We start from the raw sequence: 14,177 nt of genomic DNA on the forward strand, positions 1-14,177 counted from the left end.
AGATCGTAGGGCCGTTTTTCTCCCTCCGGAGCCTTCAGGGAAGACTCCTGAACACTCCGGAGGGCAAATACTGGCCCTACGAGCGCAAACCAGAAGTCCGTTCCCGAACTTCCAGTTTGCCGGTAGGGCCGGTTTTTCGCTCTCCGGAGCCTTCAGGGAAGGTCCCGAAGCCTCCGGAGGGCCGTTTTTGGCTGTTAGAAAGTCTCTGGAACCTGGAGAGGGCAAAAAAAGTGCACCAAAAAATATGGGGGGGAGTGCTGGTCATTTGCGCTGGGGTTGTGCGCATAGTATTATGGGTGCGGCACGCCTGTATATGGCCCCCCTGTGATCCCCCCGCTTTTGGCACACGAGCATGCGTGCCAGAAACCGGAAGACCAGCTGGACTTCGCGCACGTCAAATCACCGGGAAGCCGAAGACCAGCTGGCCATTTCACCATTTCAAACAACATTATTTCATCTTATTTCTACTTTGGATTTCTAACTTCCTCTTCTAGCGGTAGTCCTCCACTTAATGGCCGTTTTGTTCAGCGACTTGAGGTTACAAAGGAGGTGAAAAAAGTGACTCAGCATCCTTTTTCATACTTACGACCGTCGAAACATCCCGTCACGTCATCAAAATTCAGACGGCAACTGGCTCATATTTATGACGGCCTCAAGGTCACTTTTTGCCACCCTTTCTGACCAAGTTAGTTGGGAAGTCAGATTCATGTGACAACCCGCGTGGCTAACTGCAGCAATTCACTTAACGACGGTGGCAAGGCAGGTCGTAAAAACAGAGCAAAGCGGCTTTGTTAGCCATGAAAAATTTGGGCTGAATTACAGACCTAGGTGGAAAACTACCTCTATTTTATGAGGTTTTTGTTTTATATTTTATATTTCTTTTATATTATATTGTATTTCTAAGGCCACTCAGTTCTGTTATAATTCGTTTAAAGGGGAGGATTCTTCCCCTCTCTAAAAAAAATTGTTAAAGGATATTTGCAATTTTTCCTTCATTTTTGGGGGAGAAAAAAAATGGAACTTGTGGTTTTCAGTAAGAATCAGAAAACATGTTTTTCTCCCCCAATGGATTTTTTTGCAGGATGCTTCTCGTTTTAGAAGATGCTGTGGGGTTACCAGTACCCCACAGTAGAGGAAGTCCCATCATTTGGAGTCCAGCTAGGACTTTCTAGATGTGTTCTTCTGGCCTTCAGAAGAACCAATCAATAAGTCTTTCTCCTTTCCTTTTTTGAAATTTATTTCGAGATAGATTCCACCCTATCAAGATTCAAAGCAGTTACCAGATCCTTTTAATGACATCTCCGTGGGAGGCTGGGAGATCATCGATGAACCTGTTGGTCGGCTCTCGGTCTGGGCCGTCACTCTACAAGGCAAGGTAATGTCCTCTCATCACCAGCCCTTCTTAATTACCGTATTTTACGTGGTATAAGATGCTCCGAAGTATAAGACGCGCCTAGCTTTTGGGGAAGAAAACAAGGGGAGAATTTTTTTTGGGCCTCTGCCTCCCAGCAATTTGCCTCCTTGCAGCAAGCAGCAAACAGCCTGTTTCAGTTTCGGCACAGCCTGATTAGTACAAGCAGCTGGTTGTCGGTTGGATCGGCCTCCCAACCATCAGCTGTTTCATGCTGCAGGGATTGCCATTGCTGCCTTCAAGCGCCCTATTATCGACCTCCCCATCCCATTTTCAGCCTCCGCACACCCCGTTTTCCGACCATTCTGATCCCTGCCACCTGGAACAGCCGGAAAATGCGCCGCGCGGAAGCCGAAAATGGGATGCGGGGCCCAAAAATGGGATGCTCGGAGGCAGCAATAGGCAATCCCTGCAGCCTGAAACAGCTGATGGTCGGGAGGCCGATCCAGCCAACAATCAGCTAATGTGCTAATCGGGCTGCGTTGAAACTGAAACAGGCTGTTTGCTGTTTGCTGCAAGGAGGCAAATTGCTGGGAGGTGGGGGCCGGAGGATGGACGGGGCTACATTCGATGTATAAGCCGCACCCAAATTTTCACCCTCTTTTAGGGGGGCTTGAGGGAGTGCGTCTTATACTTCGAACAATACAGTATGTCTATGCACAATGTGACAATTCCTCCCCCCCCTCTTTTCTCTTACTTAATGAATAATAAAAAACAGGCAAAAGTGTTCAGAAAGTGATCTAAACTTCTAGATTTTGCTTGAAATGGAGGAGAACTCCAAATAGGTCATTAAACTCATCAAAACATGACACATTTCTGCAGTATTGCTGCATCTGGTTAGTATTTGAGGGGATACGGCTAAGAAAGCCTAAATCTAAAAACCGGGAAATTAAAAGAGGTGTAGGAATAGGCTTTATGGCTAAGACACTGAGCTTGTCAATGAAAAGATTGGCAGTTCAGCGGTTTGAATCCCTAGCGCCGCGTAACGGAGTGAGCTCCTGTTGTGTCCCAGCTTCTGCCAACCTAGCAGTTCGGAAGCACGTAAAAAACGCAAGTAGAAAAATAGGAACCAACGTTGGTGGGAAGGGAACAAACAGTGTTTTGTGCACCTTCGTTGTTGAGTCATGCCGGCCACACGACCACGGAGACGTCTTTGGACAGCGCTGGCTCTTCGGCTTTGAAACGGAGATGAGCACCGCCCCCTAGAGTCGGGAACGACTAGCGCATATGACATCAGACTGCTTCGACATTTTCCTCCACTGTATGCTAAGCTGGTAACTTAAGAGCTTCTGATTAGACCAGACCATTCTGCTGTGATCTTCTCCTTCTATTTTCCTTCCTTCACATTCCTTGTTCCCAACATTTCCCAGGGTTTGAAAACGTTCTCGGCTGCATAGAAAATGTTCCCCTGAGCCCTGAGTTATTTTCAGTTCGTTGTGTTGGCTTGGTGAATAAGGAAGTCGAATGTCCCTCTTGGCTTCGTTTCACTTCCTGAGTTTGTTTTCAGAGGAAGTGAAGACTGTCCGATACCACCCAAGTCCCTCAATTGTATTTGCATGACATTGGAAAAGTGAAGAGGATGAGAAGTTGATCAGGGAAATATTAGAATGCGCAGAAATGAACAGATTAACACTAGCAACTAAGGCGAAAGAGCCAACTGAATATGATATGATATGGGAAGTATTTTATCAATGGTTAGAGAGTAAAAAGGGAAACTGGGAATTAAAGATTAAAGAAGAATAGAAAATAGGTGAAGGTAGAGGTATCAATAAGGGTTCCACCACAAAACCGCGTTCGACGAAAGCGCGCTCGACGAAACCGCGTAGCTGACGTCATCACAGGGCGACAACAGCGCGGAGACAGAAGCACGCTGTAAACGCTAAACCTAAAATTAACCCCTAAACCTAAACCTAACCCCCCTAAACCTAATCCTAAACCTAAACGTAAACCTAACCCTTAACCTAACCCTAAACCTAACCCTTAACCTAACCCTAAACCTAATCCTAACCCTTAACCTAACCCTAAACCTAATCCTAACCCTTAACCTAACCCTAAACCTAACCCTAACCCTTAACCTAACCCTAAAGCTAACCCTAAAGCTAACCCTTACCTTAAGTTGAATCGGCTTGCTTTCAAAGCGCTATTTAAAGCGCTCTTCTTTCTCCGCGCTTGCTGTTGTCGCCCTCTTGATGACGTCAGCGATGCGGATTAATTGGCCGCGCTTTAGTCGAGCGCGGTTTTGTCGTGCCACGATCAATAAGATGATGACTGTTAGTATTGTGACGATGAGGATAATTATGCTTAGTGTTATTGTTGTACTCTTATTAGAAGATAATGTTGAGAGGAGAAATGAATAGGTTAATAATGTTCAATTGTTTAATATACTATAATTTTAAGATTAGAGAATTAACGGGAATGATGTTTTGTAACCAGATGACACACTGTTTAAGGAAAGATGGAATGTTTATATTTTGAAAAATTTAAAAAAAAAAACACTTTTATTAAAAGAAAAAAGGTCCTTCCATCTTCAAAATTTAGGACCATAATATAGCAATCGCCATAGCAGTTAGACTTATATACCGCTTCATAGGGCTTTCAGCCCTCTCTAAGCGGTTTACAGAGTCAGCATATTGCCCCCAACAATCCGGGTCCTCATTTCACCCACCTCGGAAGGATGGAAGGCTGAGTCAACCTTTAGCCGGTGAGATTTGAACCACTGAACTGCAGATAACAGTCAGCTGAAGTGCCCTGCAGTACTGCACCTTAACCACTGTGCCACCTCGGCTCAAAATATCAGATTTTGATCCCTGGTGCAAGGGGAGAAGTCACCTAAATCTTTGTCTCTCTACGTTTACACAAATGTTTGCTTCCTTCTGAACGAATTGTGTCTGGAAAACGGCCTTGTCTTCCTAGATCTGGTATCGCAATGATGTCACTCATCACAATCCTGAAGGATCTTCCTGGACCTTAATTCCTGCTCCGGGCGAAGCCATACAGATCAGCTGTGGATCCTACGATCTCCTCTGGGCCACCTGCTGGGAAGGACAGGCGATCGTGAGAGAGGGGATCGACCGTAATAACCCCCAAGGTAGGTCCATTGGTTGGGCCAAGGAAGTTGGTTCTTCTGCTTTGGAGTTGGGGTTCTGACCGAGGCTTCCCGAGAGCCTGAAGCAAACTCCTGGTCCCGACAAAAACCCGTTTTATTAATTTAGTGTGAATTCTGCTCATTCACATCCAGCAAAGTCTTTCAAGGGCGGATTTACGGTCACAGACCTTATCTGGCTTGGAGAGCTGCCAGGACGATCTTTGCAAAACTTAGCAAGGAGTCTCAGAGAGTCACGAACCAATTAAGCGAACTAATGGTCTCCTGCAAACTCCACTCCCCCTTCGCTCCTCTTTTATCTCCTCTGGGAGGGGCCATTCATCGTCCACCTGTGGCCTTACTTCCAAGTTGACCCCTGTTCTTTAGCTGTTCCCTTTGTCTGGCAATTCTGCACATGCACACACTGGGAACAGGCTCCAGCTGTTCTTCTGCCTCACTGATGTCTGACTCCGAAGGCAGCTGATAACTGTCAGACAGCCCTGGCCCCCTCTCTGCCTCCGACGCAGAGCCCTCATCAGAGCCTCCCCCAGACTCCAGGACTGGCCCATCTTCCTCCCCAACCTCCTCACTGGCCGCTGGCGGGCCACACAACAATTGGGTCATCCTCCTCATTGATTTCTGCCTCTTCTCTTTGGTCAGGAACATCGTGGACAATTGTGGATCCACCGGTTGCCGAGAACGGCATTTCGCACGTATCCGTTGGGGTGAATGTAGTCTGGGCGGTCACGAAAGACAGAAAAGTGAGTGGCTTTCGGGGCCGTATAGGTTGACTAAGTTGCTAGTCCTGCTGATGGTAGGAGAATTTCCAAAGACTTGAGATCTCTTATCCGCTACAAAGGTTTACCTGAATAAAGGTGGCCCATTCTGTGATTTACCTCAAGCAGTCTGGGATGAGACGATTATGCTGTTATTCATAACTCGTTCCAACGTTGGGATTTTAAGGGGGCTTATTTTTGGGGGGGGAGGCAAGAGAGGTACCCCAAACCTCCATCCCTGACCTGAGGATTTTTAGCAATAGCAATAGCAGTTAGACTTATATACCGCTTCATAGGGCTTTCAGCCCTCTCTAAGCGGTTTGCAGAGTCAGCATATTGCCCCCAACAACAATCCGAGTCCTCATTTTACCCACCTCGGAAGGATGGAAGGCTGAGTCAACCCTGAGCCGGTGAGATTTGAACCGCCGAGCTGCAGAACTAGCAGTCAGCTGAAGTGGCCTGCAGTGCTGCATTTAACCACTGCGCCACCTCGGCTCGGCCTTTTTTTTCTCATCTAGGTCTGGTTCCGGCGTGGCGTGAATTCCTACAATCCTTGTGGCACCAGCTGGATCGAGATGGTTGGTGAAATGCAGATGGTGGACGTGGGCTTAAACGACCAGGTAAGTCTCGGAGAGGGTTGGGGGGGGAGGTAGATTTCCCAAAGAAGTAACTGAAAACTCAACTGCGTGTTGCTTCATTTGCACGTAGTTAAGCTAAGCATTTTTGCAGTTTCCACTCTCTGGTTATGTCAGCTTCCCAAGAATATTTTCCAGGAGAAAGCCCAAGGGTTTGGGTTGGATATCCCTTCTAGAGGGCAGATGTGATGCTTCCTGTTCATCCCTCCTCTCCTTTCCTCTCTTTCTTATTTTATATTTCCTTTCCTCTCCTCTTCTCCCCTCCTTCCTTCTTATTTTATATTTCCTTCTTTCTCCTTTCCTCTCCTCATTTTATATTTCTTGCTCTTCTCATTTCATATTTCTTGCTCTCCTTTCCTTCTTTCTTATTATTTTGTATTTCCTTCTCTTTCCTCTCCTCCTTCCTTCTTATTTTATATTTCCCTCTCTCCTCTCCTTTCCTTCTTTCTTATTATTTTGTATTTCCTTCTCTTTCCTCTCCTCCTTCCTTCTTATTTTATATTTCCCCCTCCTCTCCTCTCCTTTCCTCTCTTTCTTATTTTATATTTCCTTCTTTCTTCTTTCCTCTTCTCATTTTATATTTCTTGCTCTTCTCATTTTATATTTCTTGCTCTCCTTTCCTTCTTTCTTATTATTTTATATTTCCTTCTCTTTCCTCTCCTCTCCTCTTCTCCCCTCCTTCCTTCTTATTTTATATTTCCTTCTTTCTCCTTTCCTCTCCTCATTTTATATTTCTTGCTCTTCTCATTTTATATTTCTTGCTCTCCTTTCCTTCTTTCTTATTATTTTATATTTCCTTCTCTTTCCTTTCCTCTCCTCTTCTCCCCTCCTTCCTTCTTATTTTATATTTCCTTCTTTCTTCTTTCCTCTTCTCATTTTATATTTCTTGCTCTTCTCATTTTATATTTCTTGCTCTCCTTTCCTTCTTTCTTATTATTTTATATTTCCTTCTCTTTCCTTTCCTCTCCTCTTCTCCCCTCCTCCCTTCTTATTTTATATTTCCTTCTTTCTCCTTTCCTCTCCTCATGTTATATTTCTTGCTCTTCTCATTTCATATTTCTTGCTCTCCTTTCCTTCTTTCTTATTATTTTGTATTTCCTTCTCTTTCCTCTCCTCCTTCCTTCTTATTTTATATTTCCCTCTCTCCTCTCCTTTCCTTCTTTCTTATTATTTTGTATTTCCTTCTCTTTCCTCTCCTCCTTCCTTCTTATTTTATATTTCCCCCTCCTCTCCTCTCCTTTCCTCTCTTTCTTATTTTATATTTCCTTCTTTCTTCTTTCCTCTTCTCATTTTATATTTCTTGCTCTTCTCATTTTATATTTCTTGCTCTCCTTTCCTTCTTTCTTATTATTTTATATTTCCTTCTCTTTCCTCTTCTCTCCTCTCCTCCTTCCTTCTTATTTTATATTTCCTTCTTTCTCCTTTCATCTTCTCATTTTATATTTCTTGCTCTTCTCATTTTATATTTCTTGCTCTCCTTTCCTTCTTTCTTATTATTTTATATTTCCTTCTCTTTCCTCTCCTCTCCTCCTTCCTTCTTATTTTATATTTCCTTCTTTCTCCTTTCCTCTCCTCATTTTATATTTCTTGCTCTCCTCTCCTTCTTCCTTCTTATTTTGTATTTCCTTCTCTCTCATCTCCTCCTTCCTTGTTTTATATTTCCTTTTCCTCTCCTCTCCTCTCCTTATTTTATATTTCCTTCTCTCTCCTCCCCTCCCCTCCTTTTATCTTCCTTTCCTTTCCCCCTTATCTTCCCTCTCCTCCCTTTCCTTTCTTTCATATCCATTCCTCCCCTTCCTTTCCGACCCAGGTTTGGGGGATCAGCTGTGAGGACCGAGCGATTTACTTCCGTCAAGGCGTCACGCCAAGCGAGCTAAGCGGGAAAATGTGGAAAGCCATTGCCTGCAACCGAGAGAGCGACCGATCGCAAACCGGCAGCTCCACCAGCCTCCTCAGGTAAGGTAACTGTTATCCGAAGCAGGGTATGGAACGAACACCCGATGTTGCACCTGATTTCCACCACAGTTGTTAAGCAAAACAGACAGCTGTTAAGGGAACCACAGCCGTTCAGCAGATCCGGTTTCCACCGTTGACTTTGCTTTGTCAAACATCACAACCGATTTTATTGAGGGCCGCATCATGGTTGTGTTTGACCTTGCCGGGGGGTGTGTGGCCAGGGGGGCATGGCCAGCTCGATGCCACTCATGTCAGAGAGCACCTCTGGCGGCCCGAGGGCTCTGCCAGCGAAAACGGGCTCCCGAGCTCCGTTTCCAGCTGTGACGGCCTCCTGCAGCCCTCTGCCAGTGAAAATGGAGCTGGCCACCTTAACCCTAACCCAAGCTCCCTTTTCCCCGGCCAGGGTTGTAGGAGGCTGTGGCAGCCGAAATCTGAGCTCGGGACCCTGTGGCAGAAGCTGTTTCTGGGGCGGCCCCAGTTTGACACCCCTGCTGTAGTGGATGATGCAAGAAAATAAGCAGATAAAGGGAGCCAAGAAATGCCTGTCTGTTAAGTTTCCTAACGATGTTAAGTTTCCTAACGATGCCGTAACTGATTCATAATAATCGAGCCAATGCCTTGATACAAAAACCAGTGATTTATTAACCGCTTCATTAGGCATTCATCATTAGGCAATATTTATCCGCAGCCATTTCTTGGCTCTCTTTATCTGCTTCTGAAGATTGCCCCTGTTCCTTTCCTCCCTTCGGTCTGTGTCGTAAATCACATTATCCAATAGTTTCATTCATCTCAACCCAGAGACTGTAATCTGAGATCCAGCTCCGCCGACGTTACGGGTAGAATGTCAACACGGAGAGTTGACATTTGGGGGATAAAAGACGCACAAACTCACCAGTGTTTCCATCCACCCCAATGTGGATAGTGGAGAGTAAGATCTGTTTTCCCCCCTCTCGCGTCTCCAGCGCCGGATGCTTCTTTACGGACGACATCAAGGAACACAGCCCCTCCGTCTTTCAGAGCGATGGAGAGTCCCACTCCGAACCAGAATCCCTTCCGAATGATGCTCGTCTCCCTGGATCTGGTCCCGAGGTCACCCACAGTCCCCATCCGGCCTTGGAGATGGACATGGACCCTTTAGCCACCGTTCTGGATGAACCAACAGCCGGGTCAGATGGAGACCATCAAGCTGGCCCAGATAAACCTCTCTCCGACCTGGATTCGCTTCCACCCAAGCCGCAGTGGACCAACATCGACTTGAAAGAAGCCAGCAGGATGTCCAAGGCGGCTGTGGTTGCCGAGACCTCCAGCTTGTCGTCCTTCTTACCGGCCGGGGTGGAGGATCATTTTGTGACCGACGATCTTCCCCTCTGGATTTGGGTCTCCAGCAGAGGCTGCCTGGTAGATTCGCAGAGCCCGCTCAAATGGTTCACAGTTCAGTCAGGTGAGTGGTACAGCGATAGCCCTTAAGACTTATATGCCGCTTTGTAGTGCAGCCCTCTCTTTTTTTTCCCCAATATATTTTTATTATTTTTACATTTAAAACAATGCAGTATCGCGAAGTCGAAGTTTAGAGTTTAGAGTTTTATTGCATTTGTATGCCGCCCTTTTCCCTAAAGGGACTCAGGGCGGTTCACAACTGAAAAAGGGAAGGGGGGATACAAACAGTTTAACAAGAACACAAAACTATACATAGTTAAAAAGCACAACAATCATACCATTCGAGATAGGGGCAACGGTTCTTTAGCCCCAGGCCTGTCGGAACAGCCAGGTTTTAAGGGCTTTGCGGAAGGCCTGGAGGGTGGTGAGGGTGCGAATCTCCACGGGGAGTTCGTTCCAGAGGGTCGGAGCAGCCACAGAGAAGGCTCTCCTCCGGGTAGTCGCCAGTCGACACTGGCCGGCGGATGGAATTCGGAGGAGGCCTAGTCTGTGCGATCTAATCGGTCTGGTGGAGGTGATTGGCAGTAGGCGGTCTCTCAAGTACCCAGGTCCAATACCATGAAGTGACTACATTCACATTATATACAGCTAGTCACAACCATTGACAATTAGCCTACTTAATACATTGTCTATCCTTCTGTCCAATCACAATATATACAGTTTGTCACCTTGTCTTATGCCAGTCGTAAAATCTGTTCCAGACTTCAAAATATTCCGATTCCCCTTTATTTTTAAGTTCAGGAGTGAGTCAATCTGCTTCCGCACAGGCCAACACTTTTCTGATTATATCTAGCTCTGATGGTGTATTTTCTTTTTCCCAATATTGTGCATAAGTTGTGCACGCCGCAGTTAGTACGTGAATAATTAAATAAAGTGTATCTTTCTTAAACCCCTCCGGTATTATACCTAGGAGAAAAAATTCCGGTTTAAACAAGATTTGGCCTCCCACCATTTGTTCTAACCACGATTGAATCATCTTCCAATAATGTTTTGCCTCATTGCACGTCCACCACATATGATAAAAAGTGCCTGGTGGTTTTTTTACACTTCCAACAATTTGGGTCCAGATTTTTAAACATTTTGGAGAGCCGTGCTGGAGGGAGATGCCGTCTGTAGAACATCTTATAAAGGTTTTCTTTATACGCCGTAGCCATTGTTAGTTTCTGATTAAGTATCCAAAGTTTTTATTGTACAGCCCTCTTTTAAACCCTTTTACAGAGTCAGCCTCTTGCCCCCCCAAACAATCTGGGTCCTCGTTTTACCCGCCTCGGGAAGGCTGAGTCAACCTTGAGCCAGTCAGGATCGAACTCCTGGCAGTGGGCAAAGTTAGCCTGCAATACTGCATTCTAACCACTGTAATGCCAAGGAAGAAGGGAAGGAAGGATAACATTTAGACGTATATGCTTCCCAGTGCTTCACAGCAGATCTCTAAGGGGGTTGCAGAGTCAGCCTCTTTCCCCCAAACAATCTGGGTCCTCATTTTACCTACCTTGGAAAAGAAGGAAGGAAGGAACGAACGAACGAACGAACAATAACACTTAGACTTATATACCGCTTGCCAGTGCTTTACAGCCCTCTAAGCAGTTTACAGAGTCAGCCTATTACCCCCAACAATGTGGGTCCTCGTTTTACTGACCTTGGGAAGGAAAGAAGGGAGGGAGGGAAGGGAAAGGAGGAAGGAAGGAAGGAAGGAAGGAAGGAAGGAAGGAAGGAAGGGCAATAGCAATAGCAGACTTATATACCACTTCCCAGTGCTTTACAGCTCTCTAAGCAGTTTACAGAGTCAGCCTCTTGCCCCCAACAATGTGGGTCCTCCTTTTACTGACCTTGGGAAGGAAGGAAGGAACGAAGGAAAACACTTAGATTTATATACCGCTTCACAATGATTTATAGCCCTCTCCAAGTGGTTTACAGAGTCAGCCTCTTGCCCCCAACAATCTGGGTCCTCATTTTACCAACCTCAGAACGATGGAAGGTAGTGTCAATCTTGAGCCAGCCAGGATTGAACTCCTGTCAGTGGGCAGAGTCAGCCTGCAATGCGGCAGTCTCGCCACGAATGTAATTTCAACGTAAGCCCAGTCGTAAATCCATTCTTTTTTCAGGGCCGTCGTAAATTGGAAGCCCCTAAACAAATGGTTGAAAGTTGAGAACAATTTTTTTTTTTGCTTGTTTCTAATCCTGATGACCCTCTGCCACTCAAGAGTTGTTTGGAGTGGAGCAGCGTAGAAATACCAGCAATTCTTTAAAAACTTGTTTTATAAGGAAAGAATCAAAGGAAATGCTTGATTGGGAATTCTCTTTTTTTTTTCTCCCCTCCTGTTATAGCTTTAACCCCCTGCTCTCAGTCCTTGGCACTATCCATCAGCCCCAGCCATACCGCCCAATGGAGGAAGCAAATCTTCCGCCAGCTGTCGGAAAGGACCCACCGAGAATTGGACAACTTCAGACATTACGAACAGGCGGTGGAACAAGTAAAGTTGGGGGAAAGGGGGAAAGGACCTGATGGGGTTTTGTGGTGATTCTATAGTCCAAACTTTGGAACCAAGAAGTCTTCAAAGGAGAGCTTTATAAGAGAGGATAGGATTTGGCCTAGTGGTTAAGGCACCAAGCTAGAAACTGGGAGGTGGGGAGTTCTAGTCCAGCCTTAGGCATGAAAGCCAGCTGGGTGATTTTGAGCCATTCACCAGGAGACTGTGAGTTCTAGTCTTACCTTAGGCATGAAAGCCAGCTGGGTGATTTTGAGCCAATCACTAGGAGACTGTGAGTTCTAGTCCCTCCTTAGGCATGAAAGCCATTTGGGTGATTTTGAGCCAATCACTAGGAGACTGAGAGTTCTAGTCCCTCCTTAGGCATGAAAGCCAGCTGGGTGATTTTGAGCCAATCACTAGGAGACTGTGAGTTCTAGTCCCTCCTTAGGCATGAAAACCAGCTGGGTGATTTTGAGCCATTCACCAGGAGACTGAGAGTTCTAGTCTTACTTTAGGCATGAAAGCCAGCTGGGTGATTTTGAGCCAATCACCAGGAGACTGTGAGTTCTAGTCCCTCCTTAGGCATGAAAGCCAGCTGGGTGATTTTGAGCCATTCACCAGGAGACTGTGAGTTCTAGTCCCTCCTTAGGCATGAGAGCCAGGTGGGTGATTTTGAGCCAATCACCAGGAGACTGTGAGTTCTAGTCTTACTTTAGGCATGAAAGCCAGCTGGGTGATTTTGAGCCAATCACCAGGAGACTGAGAGTTCTAGTCTTACTTTAGGCATGAAAGCCAGCTGGGTGATTTTGAGCCAATCACCAGGAGACTGAGAGTTCTAGTTTTACTTTAGGCATGGAAGCCAGCTGGGTGATTTTGAGCCAATCACCAGGAGACTGAGAGTTCTAGTCCCTCCTTAGGCATGAAAGCCAGCTGGGTGATTTTGAGCCAATCACCAGGAGACTGTGAGTTCTAGTTTTACTTTAGGCATGAAAGCCAGCTGGGTGATTTTGAGCCAATCACCAGGAGACTGGGAGTTCTAGTCCCTCCTTAGGCATGAGAGCCAGGTGGGTGATTTTGAGCCAATCACCAGGAGACTGTGAGTTCTAGTCTTACTTTAGGCATGAAAGCCAGCTGGGTGATTTTGAGCCAATCACCAGGAGACTGAGAGTTCTAGTCTTACTTTAGGCATGAAAGCCAGCTGGGTGATTTTGAGCCAATCACCAGGAGACTGAGAGTTCTAGTCCCTCCTTAGGCATGAAAGCCATTTGGGTGATTTTGAGCCAATCACTAGGAGACTGAGAGTTCTAGTCCCTCCTTAGGCATGAAAGCCAGCTGGGTGATTTTGAGCCAATCACCAGGAGACTGTGAGTTCTAGTTTTACTTTAGGCATGAAAGCCAGCTGGGTGATTTTGAGCCAATCACCAGGAGACTGGGAGTTCTAGTCCCTCCTTAGGCATGAGAGCCAGGTGGGTGATTTTGAGCCAATCACCAGGAGACTGTGAGTTCTAGTCTTACTTTAGGCATGAAAGCCAGCTGGGTGATTTTGAGCCAATCACCAGGAGACTGAGAGTTCTAGTCTTACTTTAGGCATGAAAGCCAGCTGGGTGATTTTGAGCCAATCACCAGGAGACTGAGAGTTCTAGTCCCTCCTTAGGCATGAAAGCCATTTGGGTGATTTTGAGCCAATCACTAGGAGACTGAGAGTTCCAGTCCCTCCTTAGGCATGAAAGCCATTTGGGTGATTTTGAGCCAATCACCAGGGGACTGTGAGTTCTAGTCCCTCCTTAGGCATGAAAGCCAGCTTTATAAGAGTAAATAGGATTTGGCCTAGTGGTTAAGGCACCAAGCTAGAAACTGGGAGGTGGGGAGTTCTAGTCCCTCCTTAGGCATGAAATCCAACTGGGTGATTTTTGAGCCATTCACCAGGAGACTGAGAGTTCTAGTCCCTCCTTAGGCATGAAAGCCAGCTGGGTGATTTTGAGCCAATCACCAGGAGACTGAGAGTTCTAGTCCCTCCTTAGGCATGAAAGCCAGCTGGGTGATTTTGAGCCATTCACCAGGAGACTGAGAGTTCTAGTCCCTCCTTAGGCATGAAAGCCAGCTGGGTGATTTTGAGCCAATCACCAGGAGACTGAGAGTTCTAGTCCCTCCTTAGGCATGAAATCCAACTGGGTGATTTTTGAGCCATTCACCAGGAGATTGTGAGTTCTAGTCCCTCCTTAGGCATGAAAGCCATTTGGGTGATTTTGAGCCAATCACCAGGAGATTGTGAGTTCTAGTCCCTCCTTAGGCATGAAAGCCAGCTGGGTGATTTTGAGCCAATCACCAGGAGACTGAGAGTTCTAGTCTTCCTTTAGGCATGAAAGCCAGCTGGGTGATTTTGAGCCAATCACCAGGAGACTGTGAGTTCTA

The 14,177-nt window shown here is 46.2% G+C and overlaps 1 protein-coding gene across 5 annotated transcripts in view; it reads left to right on the top strand.

The window, feature by feature from the left end:
- TECPR1 (tectonin beta-propeller repeat containing 1) overlaps positions 1-14,177 on the top strand; it is a 50,182-nt gene that overhangs the window by 9,447 nt on the left and 26,558 nt on the right. For all 5 annotated transcript variants that reach the window (XM_087729479.1, XM_087729474.1, XM_087729475.1 and 2 more), the window contains 7 exons: positions 1,250-1,375; positions 4,325-4,499; positions 5,154-5,254; positions 5,788-5,889; positions 7,715-7,860; positions 8,823-9,301; positions 11,623-11,768. In XM_087729479.1, the coding sequence (XP_087585605.1) occupies positions 1,250-1,375; positions 4,325-4,499; positions 5,154-5,254; positions 5,788-5,889; positions 7,715-7,860; positions 8,823-9,301; positions 11,623-11,768 (1,275 nt within the window). The remainder of the gene's footprint in view (positions 1-1,249; positions 1,376-4,324; positions 4,500-5,153; positions 5,255-5,787; positions 5,890-7,714; positions 7,861-8,822; positions 9,302-11,622; positions 11,769-14,177) is intronic.

Source organism: Thamnophis sirtalis, unplaced genomic scaffold (genome assembly GCF_051295495.1).
Source record: "Thamnophis sirtalis isolate CommonGarterSnake01/CBP01778 unplaced genomic scaffold, rThaSir2_p1.2 scaffold_14, whole genome shotgun sequence".
In the NCBI taxonomy this organism is placed as follows: Eukaryota; Metazoa; Chordata; class Lepidosauria; order Squamata; family Natricidae; genus Thamnophis; species Thamnophis sirtalis.